This window comes from Bradysia coprophila, chromosome II (genome assembly GCF_014529535.1).
Source record: "Bradysia coprophila strain Holo2 chromosome II, BU_Bcop_v1, whole genome shotgun sequence".
Classification (NCBI taxonomy): domain Eukaryota; kingdom Metazoa; phylum Arthropoda; class Insecta; order Diptera; family Sciaridae; genus Bradysia; species Bradysia coprophila.
The window spans coordinates 3792600-3812193 of NC_050735.1; the positions used below are offsets into that span (position 1 = coordinate 3792600).

General features: G+C 35.6%; 2 protein-coding genes across 2 annotated transcripts; both read left to right on the forward strand.

The window, feature by feature from the left end:
• The first annotated feature begins 3523 nt into the window (after window positions 1-3523).
• LOC119080657 (beta-1,3-galactosyltransferase 5-like) lies at window positions 3524-4804 on the forward strand. Its single transcript, XM_037189116.1, has 2 exons — window positions 3524-3706; window positions 3767-4804. The coding sequence occupies exons 1-2, from the start codon at window positions 3614-3616 to the stop codon at window positions 4802-4804; spliced, it is 1131 nt and encodes a 376-aa protein (XP_037045011.1). The 5' UTR covers window positions 3524-3613.
• Window positions 4805-7367: 2563 nt separating this feature from the next.
• LOC119067256 lies at window positions 7368-8483 on the forward strand. The gene is made up of 4 exons (XM_037170135.1): window positions 7368-7593; window positions 7676-7813; window positions 8227-8331; window positions 8397-8483. Exons 1-4 carry the CDS (start codon window positions 7393-7395, stop codon window positions 8427-8429), a joined length of 477 nt encoding a protein of 158 aa, XP_037026030.1. The 5' UTR covers window positions 7368-7392; the 3' UTR covers window positions 8430-8483.
• The last annotated feature ends 11111 nt before the right edge of the window (window positions 8484-19594 follow it).

Below are 19594 nucleotides of genomic sequence, written 5' to 3' on the forward strand. Positions count from 1 at the left end.
AACACTTTCATTCGGCCGAACATGAAAATCCAATCGTCGGACACTTTTCTCCGATGCCCGGACACCTCTATTTCAATGTTCGGACACTAACTCAATTCAACAATTTCACGGGTTATTTCGAGGGGTGACGCACTTCCATTTAATCAATTTAATCCATTTAATCCATTAAATCCATTTAATCCATTTAATCCATTTAATCCAAATTTTTTTTTTAGTTTTACCGAAATAATTAGGCTGCCCACCTTAAAAATTTGTAAACTAATTACGAAAATTAGATCTGCACGATCTCCAGGGCGTTTAAGTACTCATGAGGTATAGAGTTTTTTTTTTTTGGTAAAAATGGTATTAAATTTATTTAATACATTTAATCCATTACACCAAAAACTCCTAAAAGTGGATTTTTTCGCTTTTTAACATTGTAGTTTGAGTTGTAGTACGTGGTTCGATCAAAATCAACAATTTTTAAGACTTTTACAGTATTTGGTAAAATGAACTTTTTTCCTATTTAATCCATTTAATCCAATTTTTATTCCATTTAATCCATTAAATCCATTTAATCCATTTAATCCATTAAATCCATTTAATACCATTTAATCCATTTAATCTAGAAGTGAGTCACCCCTCGGGTTATTTTCATTAAAGTAAGAAAAGTTAATTGTTAATCATACAAATGCACCACAAATGAAGTGAAAACACTAAATTGAATAGATAAAACCATTTAAATTACAATTTACAAAGCATTTTTGAGTCACACAATTTTGGTATCATTTTCGGTGCATTTCACATGGCATACGTTGAATTTGACACTTCTAATGTTTTCCATATAGTCCGACTACTGAATCAAAACGAAATATCCGGTTGGTATCAACCGGACACCCGAAAAACCGTAGAATTAATTGTTTATAATCGTGTTTGAGTGAAAATAATATTAAATTGAACATTAATTAATCTCAAAAACAATAGCCCTGTGCAATATAATCAATTTTCAACTAGAAAAAAGAAGTGTTTTGATCACCTCACAAACTATTTTTCAGGTAGAAAATTACACTTTTCTGTACGTGGTGCCACTGTTTCAATGATTAAAATTACACAGTATTCCTAGTGAATCCAATTTTACGATCAATCGATAGTGAAAACTACAGATTACAACTGAAGGATAGTCATCCACAATATTTTCGAGCTAGATGTTAATTAATTTACTTTTAATGTCAAAGTGTCCGAGCATTGGGGCGTGTCCGAGGACTGGTACGCCTACCCTATGACGCAGCTTTTAATGACGTAATTAACGAGGCCAGCATTGACTAATAATAATCCCACAAAAACCTTAAAAAAGGAAAAGCTGATGCTAATCCTGTAAAAATTAAACTTCCAAAACATTTGATATCAGTAAACGGGAGATGTTACAATTAAAATCTTACAAAATAAATTGAGTCTTACGTGGCAGATGATTATTGTTTTATGAGAGGTTTCCTCAACGAAAAGTTTTAATTTCCAAAAATTCTTAAAAGGGAAATAACTCTGATTTGGATAGAAAGTCCAAATTTTGAAAGCATTCTTAAAAGGAAAATAACTTGGATGAAAACATTATACCAGTACGATTATTATCGTTTAGCAGTACGATAATATTTCCCTCACCCAATGAATAATGAATACGAAAATATTGATGAAATTTTGTAGAACGATCTTGGTCTTCTACGGTGTGTTAGAATTCAACAAGGTAGATGTTGTGTGGAGGTAATGTCATGTATAACAGAATCAGATGTGAGGTGGCACGAAAGTTTGCAAAAATTGAATAGAAACTCGGGCCATCTGTTTTGAGATAGCGAAAACATTTTGTGAAACACGAGTAAGTCATAGTCAACCATTTTAAGAATAGAAATGTTATAAGAATCGAACTTAGGTGTTAGACCGCGCGTCTGCTGGCATTACCTCCACACTATATCTGCCTTGTACCAAGAACACGTTGATCAGGGGTTTCCCCTGATTGCTACTGGTCTTAGATTTCCAATGCATGGACACGGACAGAGTCTTGATGAATGTGACTTTGAAGTGTAAATTTGACACCTAGTTCCGCTACTCGGAAAATTGCGAGTACAGAAAAAATTTGACCAAAATTTGTTTTGTAGCAATTTTAGCTGCTGATTTATTTTTTCGAAATCGTTCTATCTAAAACATTGACGGGAAATTAAGCCTCTTTTTATTGTGAGACCGTCGATATGGAACATTCGAAAAATAAGGGCAATATTGGAAAGCTACGCAGATTTCTTGGTGCAATATATAGAGGAACTTAATTTCAAAACCAACCAAAACACCGTGCTTCCACATACATAAAAAACACAATACTGAACAAGCCAATCTTAATCGTAAAATTATAACGGCCGTTAATTAACGAATCGACGTTCTACAGTTTTAAGTATGAATTTTCAAAATATGTGACTAATCGAAATGGAAATAGGTTTGTTTCGTAGCACTGCTTCTAGCATGATCACTCATTTTTCCAACGTCAAAAAGTCACAAAAAAATTTAATTCACGCCGTAAGTGCGGTCGAAATTCAAAATGGAAAGTGCGGAGGTCTTTCTAACGTAGCGTCATTTTCATACAAGGAAGCATTGAAATGTACTTTTCGGTTCACTTTTTCATCGAATCGTTCACTTAAAATTCAAATTTTAGGCACACTTACGGTGTGAATTCACACCAAGAAATCATGACTTTTGTCTTTACGAGAAAAGGCAGTGCCTATTTTGATTATATAAGCCTCCGAATCTTACTTATATTCATGCTAGAAGCAGAGCAGTGGTTCTTTGCAATTCAGAAATATTTTTAGGTCATGCATGGAATCGTCTAAATTACGAGTTTGCACAGCTGGTAGGTTTCACGTCACAGTTTCGCTAAGTTACAAGTGTTTCAGAATGACAGGGGTCACACGCAAATTTTAGCTATTCCGTCTAATGAAGAGTAACGACAAAATAATAACGTACATATAATCATATTGGACGTACGGCTGCTAGGAATTTCACGCCGCGTCATTTACAATAATTGACAAAATGACACAATCTGTATAAGGAAAATGTCACTTTGTGGGTTATTGTGAATGTCACGGCGCGAAATTCCTCAACACCTTGCATACTCTCGTGACCTTGACTAAAGATTTCATTATTATTTTTATTAAGACAAGGCAAATATCGGAGCCGTGTGTGCCACATTTTCAGTAAAAGTATAACATTGGTGCCATGATCACCATAAGTTACCAAGTTAGAAATTCGTTGAGTTTTTGAAAAGACTGAATGCAATTAAATTTAATACTTATGCAGCGCTGGGTAGCGCATCAGTATCGATGGAAAAATCACAACAAGTCGTAAGTCAGTTCTGTCTATTTGAATCACTTATTTAATTAGTTTTGCATTACAAAAAAAAATCAAACAAAAAAACACTTTTTTCGCAAATGGGATCCCTGGAATGGGTATAAAAATGTTTTGCTTCTTCTTTTAGTGAGTCAATGTTACGCCACAATGATCAGTGTCAGTTTGAATTGAAAGGAAGGCCACATATGGCTTTTAAAAGATACCACTTACTGTAACAAAAATTTACTTAGTTTCCGGATCGACTTAAAAAATGGGATTCCTTATTCCATCGAGCCTGAAATATGTTCGCTGTTTATCAAATCAATTAGTGAAGTGGAGAGTGTTATTCCTTTTAAGTTTAATAGTAAAATAACCTTTCATTTTGCCTTTTCTGTCTTACGAAATTAATTCTCTACTTTTGCAGACTTTGACATTCCTCACAGTGATTTATCTACCAATACTGTCTCTACCGCCACATCGTCCAAAATCTAAATTTGTTTTTATGAATAAACACCTGTGCGTCTCATCTGCAGCAGACAATGAGAATCAAAGAACTGCAGTTATTGTGGTGCTGTCGTCTAGAAAAAATTTTTATCGTAGAAATCTAGTCCGCCAGACCTATGGTACTGTTAAAAATGCGAACAATGTACGAATTCTAACCATCATTTTTGTATTGGCTAATTCGAACGGACAGGAAGATGATGAGGCCAATAACAATAAGCTAAAAGAGGAAGCGGATCGTTATGGCGATGTTATCATGGGCGATTTTGTAGATGCGTACAGAAATCTGACACTAAAAACAATTATGGCTTACGATTGGATCACTTCTTATTGCAGACAGGCTCAAATTGTTGTGAAAACCGATGATGATGTCCTCGTAAATATTTTTGAACTAACCAGGCAGTTGGATTCATTTTCACCAGCTGATATGGTATCATCAAACATTTGGTGTAAATTACATCAAAACGAAAATACAGTCAACGATACAGAAAGCAGATTTTATGCTTCACCTGTAGATTTTCCGAGCGGGAAGTTTCCGGATCATTGCGCTGGGGTTGGATACATAACGCCATTCCATGTGATTGAACGGATTGTGGATGATATTTCAAGATCATTCGTGGGAAGGGTTTGTACTCATGAAGACGTTTTCATGACAGCAATCGTTCCGACCCACATAAATTCCAATGCGACTTTTTTTTCTCGCTGGTCTGAGCCCATCAAACTCGTGGATGTAAAGGGTGACCATTGGTTTAACTATGCTTTTGAAAATGGTCGCGACGATCAAGACAACTTTCTTAGGAATTTTGTCAAAAATACGACAATGGATGCGGATGTTGAAAATTTTCATTCGCTTCGGAGAAGGAGTCGCAATACAAAGTTTTTTCTATTTACTCACAGTGGAGAGTTTGAAGTACTGTATCGAAGATTATGGCAAATTATAAAGAAAACATTTTCGAATTGAAAAAAATGCATTTTTTCAGTAGATTTAATAAGTTTTCATTATTTGGGTCCACGGGCCATCTGGTAAGTTATTACCAAAAAAATAATCCGTCCGACAAATTTAATTTTCATTTTGGTCCTTAAGTTTTATTATTCATGAGAATAAGCACTGAAACTTATTTTTTTCAAGTTTTAACTAACGAAACTCTCATGTGAGTACCTTTAATAGATGTAACATTTTCATTAATCTGAAAATTAATAAACACAAAATGATAATTCGCATTTCAGTTTAGAATTTGCAAAACTGTAGAAAGGTAGAGTTGACGTGACATGAACAGCTGTCTGTTTTATTTATTTATTTATAGCCCCGTCTGAAGTACAAAGGGGCTTATAGGATTACGATGCCGTGTGTAATTGATGGAATTCGAAGCTGACGTTAAGGTCAAAGTATTTGCCTATGTTCATAGATTACGAATCCGCAATAACGATGTTGTCTGTTCTTCACGTAAATCCAATTTCAAAATTTTTTCCCCTGAAAGGTAGTTGAAATAGTGAGGCTAGGTTCGAAATGATGGGCATATTCGGGTCGGCCCTTTGTGAGTTACGGCCGCCTAAGTGTTTTAAGGTCTTTTGGGGATATCTACGGCAAAATAAACGAAAGAAAATTTTAATAAAACGGTAAAAGATAGGTATTGACGATACCAATACAGAAAAAAAAAGTTTGTGAAAATCGGGTACAGTGAACGACATCTCAAATGTCTCACTGTCATTTTTTTCAGAGAATGTCATTGTGAATTTGCAATGACACAATAAAATTCTCAGAAAAATTTGACAGTGAGACATTTGAGATGTCGTTCACTGTAAGTGAGTTAGAGCACTAGAAGTAAAAGGCTACTCGGCACTAAATGTATTTTGCATATGGCTCGAGTAAATATCATCCGATTTTCATAATTTTTGTTTTATTTGTAAGGTAATCGAAGGCCGAAGGAAATGTTGTTGACAAAATATACAATTTGGGTCCTTCGATTGGGGCCGCAACTAGGCCCTATGTGTATTTATACCATTAATAAATTAAAATTTTAGGTCAATTTGAAATTTGTGTTACATTTGAAAGGGACGTCGTACGGGGCTTAATACGAATTACACATTATTTAATAATTTTACTTTAACTTCGTTTACGTGCGCAATAGGCTTACGGTCAAAGTAGGGCGATAGACGCAGTAGGGTCATGTACGCAATAGATATACGGGTTCGTACGGGGCTCAGTCGCAGCAAACGCTCCGACTGTTCTGATGACTCGTTTTTTTAGATTTGTATCACACCTGATATTTCCTTTTGAGTCGTCTCGCTTAAAGAAAGCTATTTTGCTCACTAGTTAGTAAATGGGTTGAATTAACACGTTAGATACGAGCTGATACGAGCGAAACGAGCATATGAAACATTATCGAAATATTTAGTTCACAAATTGACAATCAGATAATGACGTTCTTAAACCTAGCCAACGCACTTCAAGCAAAAATGATCATAGTCGAAATGGTCTTTTTTCAAGTATAATACAGTTGTCGGACACTCTGTCAAGTTTCAGTACCCAGAAACAAAAAGAAACGTTATTTCAGTACCCTATTTAGAGTACCACTAATGCTTGTCGTGTGTTGATCTAACCCATTTTGGTTCTAAAATTGTCATCGAAATTTTGAATATTATGACATTATCTCCCAGGTTATCTTCTCATTTTGCGAGTTTTGCAATGTTTAACTAACGAAACTAGGTACCTTCAAATGGAATAATGTTTTCATTAAACCGAAAATTAATAAACACAAAATGATAATTCGCATTTTAGTTTTGAATTTGCAGAATGCTTGATTGGTAGAGTTGACGTGACTTGAACCGCTTAATTTAGGACTGGTGTTGAAAAAATGACTTTAATGTCGAGGTGCAAACAACGTTTTGTGCACAGGACAACTGAAATAGACTAAGAACAACCACATAAATCAATAAATCACTTCGACGAACAATCAATAGTTATTTGTTCACCAAGGAGAAAATTAGAAATTCCAATAATAGCTGTTTGCGGTCAGAGCGAAGCGAGTGCGATTAACCACTTCATGATATTTTGGCTAATCGTACTCCGCAGACGCCTGTGCGAATGGAGTGTTCATTGACTCCGCCCGCGTGTACGAAGTGACAATACAATACACAGACGAGAGTGCGAACTAACACTTTGACTAATTAAAATGTGTAATTTTTTCAGTAGTCTGAACAACTAGTGAAACAATAGGTATAAGTACTTAATCACATGAATGTAAAATAGTTTGCGAAACGAGTGTTCTTATTAACTAGCCTAAGCTAATGCGCTTACAGAGGAGTCCAAAGTAATTAATTGTCTAAATAAAAACTTTGTCTAGTTGACTTGAAGGTTTTATCGTAGTTTTTTAAATTCAATTTTACGCAACCTTCCCATTTGACATGAATGGAATACTTTATAGTACCGATAACGCCGCTTATAACCTGATATCTTACACTTTGACTATAAATATTTGAGCTCAATGCAAGACAGGAAAATATAGTTTGATTGCACTTTGAGCTGAACATTTGTTGTTTAAATAAAAAATGAATTTAAAAGTAAATTTATTTTGGTGTTGCATTTGCACCATTTTTCAACAAATTTATTCAAATTCTATGCCGAATATCGGTGCGGATTGTATATCGATATTTCAAATAGTCAAAGGGGTACAGATTCTCTGTGACAATAAAAATAATGCGACTTTATGGCAACATTCTATTGATTGCCATGCTGAGATCAGCGAGGAGGTATACTAAAAAATATTTTAACTAAGAGACATTTCACATCCACCCTTTTCAAAACAAATCAACTTTACTGTTTGATTTTTAGTTTCTACGTGGAAGTGGCGAAGCTCAATGTCCAACACCGAAAGAGGTAAAGAATCCAACTGATAGGAACTACAGCATTCAAGAAGTCTTCTTTAATATTTGTGGTTTAGTTCAAGGAGACGTTTTGGATATAACGGAGGTGAGTTAGAATTACAATCGCAGATAAAACGTAATTATTATTTATTAATGGGGGACTGAAGTTTCAATAATTTCGATAGACAACATTATTCTAAGCAACAAATTATTCTAAACTATCGCAAAATTATAAACATTTATATTTTTAATTAATTGTTTTCTGATTTTCAAGGATCAGTCAAACATAAAAAAGACTATACGTCTCTATATGCCTCTCTTTTCTTCTCATGTCATTTTTTCTTAATTCTCTCACGAAAAAGGTTTGCTTTTAGGTTGAATTTGGGTCGTAGCCGTAATTCAAATATGAATTAAAAGTACAAAACTTGAAAATTCTGTAATAGTGTAGAACAATTTTTTGTTTACAATAACATTCTTAATCAAAATACAAAAAATGTCAAAAGTTCAATGTCCCATTAGGGAGTGACGTGTTTGCTTTTCGGAAGAAAGGATGTTCAGAGTCATCGACAGAAAGTAGACACAGTGAAGAAAAGATTTGGAGATAAAGTACCTTGTCGGATTGGGGTAAAATCCTCAAATCATTCGTAGTTGGATGCAAATGGTAATGGAAGGAAAATTTTCTTTTTTAGGAATGCATTCTGGGAATGGGATTAAATCTATAATATCGTTGATGGGAATTAACGGATCAAAAATAGCAACGCCGGATTGTAATTGTGTAATTGTTTGAATAAATCATTCGAACCTGAACTCAAGGCACAAATCGTCTCAGATATCTTTTAAATCAACGCACTTTAAGCAAAAGTGGTACTCTAAATAGGGTACTGAAACTTGACAGTGCTCCATTGCTCCATACAAAATTTTACGCTGTAAAAAGAGTGGGTGCAAAATTTCATACAAAATAGTACTCTATTTGGCAGGTGTCAATCGAAGCACTTTTGCTTGAAGTGCATTGCTGAAATTTGTGTTTGAGTACGAAAAACTGTAAAACGAAAAATCAGAAAAAGCGGAAAATCGGACGGCCTTTCTGAATGACTGCATACAGGAAACAAAAATTTTACTAGTAAGGAAATGTACCTTTTTCGTCACAAGGGAAAAAAAGTTGAAACTATGCTTCCTATCCTTCAAATCAGAAGGCTGCGTATTTCTCGAGTTATTTAAGATTTGATGACAGCTACGTAACAGCGTTACGTAATTTATTAATGATCGCCCTTGTACAAACTGGCCTTACTATTTGGGGCTTTCTTCAAAAACAACTTGAATTTTTTTTTAGCACAAACTGGCCCAACCATTGGGTGTTTCGTCAAACTCAAATGACATTCTGAAGAAAGTTGTATTTGAATGTGGATGTAAGTAATGTATATAGGTATAAACAACAAACCTTTGACATATTCACTTGACTTAATGACAATATCACTTGATATCTTTTTTTGGTCAGAAAAAACTTGTAATTTAGATTATTTGCATCATAAACGGGTGCAAATAGAGTATAATAAGACTATTTGCACCCGGATTCAAATTGCTAAAAATACACTATTTGCGGCCGGTTACCATTTACCATTTTTCAAAACCAAAACAAAGTGACAGTTACCAAGGAAAAAAAATCTTTTTCTGTATACGTAAACTACTAGTGCAGTTGATAAGGACCATTTATACGAGAACGTTTACACTCGTATAAAAGCTGGGCTACCTCTCTAAAAGTTTATTTGTGCCACCGAGAATTGAAATACGACGGATTTCAATATCGATAACTAGATTGAAATGTCCAAAATTACAACACCCGTTTTCATGGCTTATTACAACACTCAAACCAGTGTTGAAATGAAATTCGTATGAGTTATTACAGCATTCGTTTTAAAAAAATGCAAAGCAACGTGATCGATCAAATTCGAAGAGTGATTGTTTACAATGAAAATTCTGAATTTTTGTGCATTTGTCTATTTCAATTCTCGGTTGGCACAAAGCATGATGTGTTACACGTATTGTAATGAGATTTTTTCAGCACACGACCCAATTGCTAGTGCTGAAAAAATCAACATACAATACTTGTAACACAACATACTATTTTCTCATTGCAAAGCAGGTAAAACAAGTAAGGCCACTAACGTGGCACTCCCGTTTCTCAATTTTATCGATCTGTATGGTCTTATGAATATGTGAATTGTTGTAAGGGGTTGTGGGCAAACAAACCCTTTTTTGGATCAGCCGTAGACGTATATCGTAAATATTTGTAATAAATCAATAGAGATAATCTCATCATCGGACAAATAAACAAGATAATATTTGAAAAATATTTACAAGATTCATTTTCAATTTTCTTACAACTTGATTTGTGACAATTCATCAGATTATACAATCCTAAAAAGATTTTATTTCATTGGAAATTACAATTGACGATTTCATAGTATAGACCGAGGGAAGAAGAGTACCATGGGAGTTATGGGCTGAACTGTCAAACTTTTAATTAAAGGGTTGCCGCCTTTTATTGGTCATTAATTACTTTATTGGTTTATATAAGCGGTAAATTCCCTTTTATATAACCGCTTTTTATTGTACATTAATTACTTTATATAAGCATCAAATTTTCTTTATATCGCCGCCTTATATAAGCGGTAAATTTCACTTTATATCACAACATTATATAAAGAGATTGCCGCTTTTTATCACACATTAATTACTTTATATAAGCGGCAACTTTTCTTTGTATCACTTTATATACGCGGCGCATATCCTTTTGTGTTATTTTCACTTATTATAGGCGGTATAGTCACAGTACCTTTTACTATAGGCGGTGTATATCCTTTGCAAAGACTATGCGCTGAACTATACGCACATATACTCCGTGTATAAACGGTGTTTCTTTTAAGTCCTTTGTGTTGAATAGTTTGTGAGAATATCGGTTTTTTTCTTTTTAAGTCGGTGTACATTCTCAGATGTGTTCCTAGAAGGAAAAATTGTCTGTGGGATAGATCCGTGTGAACGTTGATTTTTTCTCACATTTTTGGTGATATTTTCTGTATAAAAAGGACTCAGTGCTGAACGAACAGCACAGTCTATTTCTGGAGAGAGGTACGCTAGGTTGTACTTGTGTTTTGGTTTTTTTGTTGTTATTATTATTTTTTGAATATTTTGCGAGGATAAAAAGTAGTTGGTGCTGTCTTGCTGTCATCAAATTGTTTTTGTCTATATTTGAGTGACATCTGGTGTTGGGTGATTGTGGTAGCTGAAAATATAAAATCTAATTCGTTGAGAGAAAAAATCGGGTTAGAAAAACTAATTAGAAGACTAATTAGAGTGAGCGAAACAAAAATTCATCCAAGAAAAATCTTGGTGGAAAAAAATCTCACAAAAAGATTCTAACAAGAAAAGAAAAAATCGCATCACAAAACTTTTTAAACTAATTTGTGTTGAAATATCTCACTGTGTTAAAAATGGATGCACGGAACGATCATCCTATTTGTGAAGAGGTCGATGCATCCACTGAGAGAGGTGACTGGTTCAATGAGTACCAATTCTTGGATGCAGACTTGAGTGAATGTGTATCTATATCAGAATCTGACATGAGAACCTATTATGAAGAAATGGGTCGTGTCATGAATGAACTTTATCCTGTGAGCGAAAATGGTGCTGTGCAGTGTATTGATGATGAAAGTTGTACCGTAGATGTCGCAAACGAGTGTACAGGTATACAATACGGTGGTGGACAATCTTGGAATGTTGAAAATACGAATGCAACTGTAGATTTGAGTGGTGTGTGGTTGAGTAATCTTTACAATTGTGTACCTACTACTGGTCAATATATACCCGGACAAGAAGTGGTGATACAATACGGTGACGGTGGAGGGAGAGATCTGGGCCATGGTGTGCAGTCTGAGTTATCAGAAAGCCCTTTGTTTACGGTCGTCGCTTCCAATGAACAATATTACCAAAAATTCCGTATGCAAGGGGCGTGCTACAGTCTAAAAATAAGAACGCCTGATTCAGCGCGGGAGCCCGAAACATGGTTGGTGCAACTTTTTGACAGTATCATAGATTATTTTTTTAAGCGATCGTCATACGAAATACGGGATGGCGACCGTATTGGTATGACATTAGAAAATAACAATTGTGGGACTGATCCGATTTACATCTCTCTTAGAAGAGCGGATCAGTTCAATAGCGAGGTAATTTTAAGTCATATCATGAAGGTATTCGATAGTAATAAGTCATTTTTCTTAGATGGTTTTCTGAGTATACAATTTCACTACATACAATTACCGCATGGGTCAGGTGGTGTTATTAAAAAGGAAATAGGTGAAAAAAACTCTGAATTTATAAAAAGAAAAGCATGTTTTATAAAATATACTGTGCCAAAGAACCATATTGACCAATATTGTTTGCCCTACGCTATTATTATGGGTAGAGAATGTGTAAAGCTAAATAATAAGGAGATCACTAAAGTAGAATTTGATAGTTATAAAAATGCATTCAAAAAATTGCGAGGAGCTGCTGTCAATTTATGTTTACTAGCAGGTGTAAATATGACTGCAATTACGCATGGATGTTCATTAGACGAAGTTAAAAAATTTCAAAATGTTATGCCAGAGTATCAGATAATAATATATTGGGGGTTCGATATGAAAACAATACCTTATACCGATAGTGCATTCATAAGTGACAGAAAAATTAATATAATGTATGACCAAGGGCATTATTTTGCGATGAGAAGCCTTACTGCCTGTTTTGCCGTAAGTTATATGTGTCCAGATTGTCAATCTAGCGCAAATGTAAATACTGATCATGTGTGCAAATATGCATGTTCATTTTGTGAATCATCTCCAAAATGCCCTCCAGTTCCTGAAGATGATATAATAACTTGCGATATGTGTAACAGGGACTTTTTAGGAGATGACTGTTATGTAAAGCATGTAATACCAAAAGTTGGCACTAAAGGAAAAATTTCTGTATGCGATGCACGGAAACAGTGTCCTATTTGTGATGTCTGTTACAAGAGTAAAACTGATCACCAGTGCGGTGTCTTTTATTGTAAAATATGTGAGGATGATGTAGCATATACACATCAATGCCATATGCCTTTATATGCTACTAAGCGAAGACCTGCAAATAATATTCTTTATGTATTTTATGATTTTGAAACACAGCAAGATACCCCCTTGTATCCAAGCGAGCCACACAAACGGAAACATGTACCTAACTTATGTGTTGTACAAACTGCCTGCTTAAAATGTGCCTATAATAATGATCTGAGTGAAGAATGTGAGGAATGTGGCGAGAGACAATATATTTTCGACTCCACCAATTGTGTGACCGACCTTTTAGAGTTTTTATGTAAAAAGGCCAATGAGAAAAAGAAAATTACTACCGATAGTAAGAAGACTAGGAAAACCTTCAGATTTAGTAAAGTCATAACTTTAGCCCACAATATGTCTGGCTTCGATGGTCAGTTCATTCTTCAGGAGATATACGAAAACAATGATAAGTACAGCGATGTCAATGTAATAATGAATGGTACAAAGGCTGTTTTTATTTCACTATGCAGGAGAATTCACTTTTTAGATTCATTGAATTATTTTCATGCTGGGTTATCGCAATTACCTAAAATCTTTGGATTCGAGGGTAGTAAAGGATTTTATTGTCACTTGTTCAACGTAAATAGTAACTTAAATTACATTGGACCTGTACCAGATAAGCAATTTTACTGTCCCGATAGTATGAGTACCAGGGGTAGAATCGAATTTGATCATTGGTATGATTCCCTTCCATCAGATTATATTTTTGATAATAAAAAGGAATTGGTTAATTATTGTGTACAGGATGTTACAATATTGCGCAAAGCTTGTTTGAAATTTGTTACAGATTTTTGGGAGTGTAATCAGATAGATCCGTTTCTAGACGCTTGTACAATGGCCGGGGCATGTAACAAAGTTTTCAGAAGCAAATATCTTCAAAAGGAAACAATTGGTATTATACCAAGTAGAGGCTATCGATTTGTCGATAATCAGTCTGAAATAGCAATTAAATGGCTATGTCATGTTGAGGAGGAGTTAGGTATTGAAATTCAACATTCAGGTAGAGGTAGAGAGGTGGTGATTCCAGGTGCAGGACGGGTTGATGGGGTGTATGAGAAGACAGTGTTTGAGTTTCACGGGGATTGGTACCATGGATGTGAATGTATCCCTGTTCAGTATAATCCCCTTGACAAATCATCTAGAGCAGATGAAATGAGAATGCGACGTGAGAGTACTAAGAATAAGAATAAAGCTATAAAGGAAGCTGGTTATAATTTAATTACAATGAGAGAATGCGATTTTAGAAAGAAACTAAAAAACGACCCTGCATTAGACTCAAGATTAAAACAACATCCTATGGTGAAAATACCACCATTGAATCCTAGAGATGCCTTCTATGGTGGTAGGACTAATGCCAATAGATTGTATTTTAAATCAGACGGTGAAACAAAGTTATTTTATGTGGACATCTGTTCATTATATCCAAGTATTAATAAGAAAGCCCCAAATGTCATTGGACATCCTAAAGTACACGTAGGCAATGGCTGTCACAAAGTAAATTGGCAGAATATTAACGGTGTTATGATGTGTACCGTTCTCCCACCTCGAGGATTGGCTCTCCCAGTTTTACCTTCACGGTATCACGGTAAACTGATGTTCGTATTATGTCACAAATGTGCCCAAGATCTCAATCAAGGCCAATGTAGTCATTCAGACGCGGAGAGAGAGCTATCTGGTACATGGGTAATGGCCGAAGTTCAGTTGGCTATTGAAAAGGGTTACCAAATTGTTAAAATTGATGAGATCTGGGAATATGAGACAACACAATATGAGCCTGAAACACGTACCGGTGGTCTATTTGCACCATACATTGATGCATTTTTACGCATAAAAGCACAAAGCTCAGGATATCCTAGTTCATGTGTGACAGAGGAGGAAAAGCAGAGTTTCTTAGATGAGTTTGAGGAAAGGGAGGGTGTGCGTTTAGACGCAACAAAAATGGAATATAACCAGTCCCTACGTGCAATGGCAAAAAATCAATTAAACTCTTTCTGGGGTAGGTTTGGAATGAGACCAGATCTTATTCGTACGATGTTGGTCCAGAGCTATGATGTTCTTTTGAACAAAATGTTTGACCCTAATATAGAAGTTCACAGTGTTTTGCCATTGGGACAAGAAAATATGTTACTCATGTATAAGGAATTGACCGAAGCACGTATTCCTGACAAGACTACAAATGTCATTTTAGCCTCATTCACCACGGCTTATGCAAGGATGGAACTGTACAAATATATGGATATGTTAGGTTCAGATAGGGTCTATTATCACGATACTGACAGTATTATCTTCTCGTACAAAGAGGGTGAGACCATGGTAGAGACTGGTAATTTTTTAGGACAAATGACAAATGAATTGGAAACGTATGGTCCTGGTTCATACATTATAGAATACGTTTCAGGCGGTCCAAAAAACTATGCATTCAAAGTATACTCACCAGAAAAAAATGAAATATTTACTGTTATGAAGGTTAAGGGTATTACATTAAACCATGAAAATTCACAAGTTCTCAGTTTTGATGTAATGAAAAAAATGGTGGATGGACTCATTGAAGGTCCCATAGTATTTGAAAATGACTGTATTCGACGGTCTAAAATCGGTGATGTGTACACTATTCGTATACCTAAATCATACAGTTTTAATTACAATAAGAGGCAAAAATGTAATGTAGATTATAAGACTTTACCGTATGGGTTTTAGAATAAGAAAAAAAATCGATTTTTTTTTATTATAAGAAATAATATTAAGTTTATTTCATTTGTAAGGTACAATTAATTTTTAATAAAGATTTCTTTTTATTCTCGATGCGCTGGTGAGTTATAGATGCAATCTGTACAACTCTTGTCCACAAACCCATCTGTATGCATTGAACTACTGCTGCAGTATTTAAAGTTTATAATGTATGAAATGGCAATATGGTCTAAAATCTCGCGAATCAGGTCTGGTAGTGTATTGTAAATGTAGGTTTTACAGTCGCAATCCTTTATACTTTCCACTGAGCCATAGTTGATGCATTTATCCAGATGATCTTTCTTGACAGTCTTAGTGAGAGCCATGTACTCTTTGAAACGCTGATGGCATGAATGAAACTCTGCTACTTTTGACCTAGTAACAATTGTAAAATCTTCGAAGCTGTGTAACAATCGAATGATGTTGTGTAGCGGACACATCTCGAAAAGTACTGATAAATATTTATACAGAGAAAGTGTACTTATAGGTTGCGTATATTCACTCCCCACTTCTCATCATTAAGAAAATGTTCTCCAAAACGGTTATTGAAGACTACCGGAAAATCCCAATCAGGCAGTTCCTCATGGGGTAGCATCTCGTTGGCCTTGTAAATTTTTGCAGTGATGGGTTCACGAATTTCTTCAGAATCAACATCTTTTAATTTTGTAACTTTACATCTCAAATGTCCCAAATATTGTTTAATATTTTCTTCGCCTGTGATGAATTTACGCTTCACATACCGACTACATTCATGACCAACAAATGAGTTGAGACCAATAATATAATTTTTAATTTCCTGTGATCTCTTTCGTGTATAAGGTATGCATATGTATCTAGTGTAGTCGACGCGATTTTTCTCCATATCTGTACCGACTTCAAAATATTTCATTACAATTATTTTCTTGCAATTGTAAATATCCATTTTTCTAGCACAAGTTGGTTACTCCACAAAAGAATGGTAGTGAATGTGTGTCTTATTCCAAAATCGAAACACTTTATATAGTAGGAAAGTGACAGATAAAATGAAATATTTCTTCTGAGACGCAAAGTACTTATATTATAATCTGCACACATCCACCCCGGCCTTATCCTCATCCATAAAATGTTCGCCAAAACAGTCATGGAAGGCACAGGGTAAGTTGTACTTTAGCCTAGTCTCGTGAGGTAGCAACTGGTTAGAAGCATACATTCTTGCTGTGATTGGGTCCCGAATTCCGTACCCACTGGCTCGAGCTTTTGCGACTTTACATTTCAAATGTTCTATGTATTCTTCAATATTTTCAGACCCTCTGATAAATTTACATTTCACATACCAACCTCGGTATGGGCTAATAAGTAAATTTAAACGGGACATATAACTCTTAATAAACTGTGATCTCTTTCGAGTATAAGGTATACAGATGTATCTTGTGTATTCGGCACGGTTTCCATCTTCGTCATTACCGATTTCGAAATACTTCAAGATCATCATTTTTCTTTTACCAATATATGTTTCCATTCTCCTCAGTCGAGTATTGAATTCCAAATAGTCAGGGTACAGCAAGGGGTTTAACTTTTATAGAAAATAATGAAAGAAAAATACGTTTTTTTTGAAGTGTTTGAAATGTTTTTATTTGTTTTCTTCTTCAATGTATAAACATATCGCGGTAACAGATCAAATCAGCTAGAACGCTGTGTTCAATGAAGCCGTGTAACGGGTTCTGGAGCTCACCCATCAGAAAAGAATCAGCCTCTTTAACTGTCATAGTCTTAATTCTATTGTTCATGAGCTCGATCAATGATTTGAAAGCGTCACAATTGTAGAACCCGATCTGCCAGTTTATGACATCCATGATACGGACCAATGCCTTGAGACTGCTGGTATGTATCTGTAGAGTTGAATATTCTGTAGAACCGTCCGATATCCTCCATATGCCATTGCCCATAGATGCAAATTTCATGGGTTCAAGATTAGGGCTGATTTGTTCAATGTAGCCATAGTTTAGGCTATACGACCCGGATATAATTTTAGATATGACTGCAAAGAAGGCCTCAAGTATATCGTGTGTAATTGTAATATAGCGACCTGTGACCCTGTTACAGATCCGTACGATTGGATTAATTGTACAAGGGTCTAGTCCGACAGAGACATATTTAGTAGTTGATTTGTTGAGGTAAAAGTATCTTTCGCCAAACAGTCGAGGTTCATGGTCCCAGAGACCATACTGGTCATTGTTGGTAGTTTTAACTGATGAAGCCATTGTTTTTATACTTTTGTTGGAGTCGTTTGTGCGAAAGTCGGTTTCGGAATGAATATTCTCCCGGGTTGTCCTGTCCTTTATACCATATTCTTTCGTTTCAGAGCACACACAAAGACATAACACTTTTCGTCTAAATGCAGAAAAACATGTTTTTTCTTCTCCGTCTTGACATTTAAATCGAAATTTGAAAAATCTTCGTGTCATGGTAGTGCACTTTGTTCTTCTTCTTCGCCGGCTGTCTCCCACTCAGTCTCGAATACGAATGTGTTAATGAAACTTAGTATAATCTCAGTGGCTCGATACCCGTCCCTATATTCACAAGAACATTTTTTGCCATTTGGTGCATTACATTCTCTCGTATGAGCATCTACGTAATTATCACAACCCAACAGTGACCGGCGATAATAAGAACAGATATAAGATTTTTCCTCATCCTCTTTATAGTAGGACTCGATTTTGTTCAACAATTCCATCAAAATAGAAGTCAGCTCTTTCCCTCGGATACGGGTTGTGGTGAGACCCTGAAGACATTCTTTTATTGTCGTTTTGGGTATACCTTTGACTGCGGCATACCAAGGGGCATGATCTTTTTCCTCTGACTGTACACACAGAGCACAGGTCTCGTGACTCTCACCAGCATAACAATGTTGTAGGTGTTCACAAAGTGTACGGTACACAGCTATTTTACGATCTGTCAAAGCTGCTTCTTTTTGTTCGATTGTCAGTAAGGTATACAACAACTGTTTAACAAATTCCATTTTCTTGTATGTGTTTACATCGATCTCCTACTCCGTACTGGGTCTCTGAAAGATTGTGGCCTCTTTATAAATAGTTACTATTCCCTTCCACCGTTGAGTAGGACAAAGGACAACCCCCCCCCCCTCTCACCTCCGGCCGGTCGGCTTACGCGTATATATTGCTGAAGGTAATCAGTGGAAATGGATTAATAACAGTGATGGCTTTCAAGTGGAAACATCCATTTACGGGTAAGCAGTCTCAACTACGGGGAAAGAAAAATTGTTTGCTTGACTGAACCCTCTAGGGTTCAGTCGAGTAAACAATTTTGCTTTCCTATTAAGTCCAATCGTTAAGCTTGCACAGTCTTTTTTCTTTTGAAAAGCCATTGTAGCGGGGCCGACATCTTCTGGAAAGAGTACTTTTACGGCCAAGTTTTTGAAATTTCTTCCACATATGGTTGACATACCAATCCACGAGATAATTTACTGTGCCCCCGAGTATAGTTATCAGGATCTGAAGGGCTGTGAAACACCAATCAGATACTTACAAGCTCTACCTGGTATTGAACTGTTTGAAGATAAGAAACCGAGACTAGCCATCATCGACGATCTTATGTCACAATCTGATGACCTGTCTGATTTTTACACCAAGCTGAGCCATCATTTATCTGTCTCGGTGATTTTTATCTGTCAAAATATATTTTACAAAGGGAGGGGACAACGCGACATTTCGTTAAATTCACACTACATTGTTATGTATAAAAATCCTCGAGATAGGGTCCAATTTTCAACACTTGCCCGACAAATCGCCCCGCAGAGTCTGTCCTACATGAAAGAAATTTTTGAAGACGCTACATCAGTACCTTACGGTTACCTTGTTATGGACCTGACCCAGACAACACCTGACCGTTTCAGATACCGCACAAACATTTTTCCAGAGGATAACCCTTCAAATATTCTCTATATACCAAGAAAACACACCGTATAAAAGAGAGTGAAGCAGGTAATATAAAAGCAGTACCATCGAGAATGGCATCAGTAAAGAAACATCTACCGA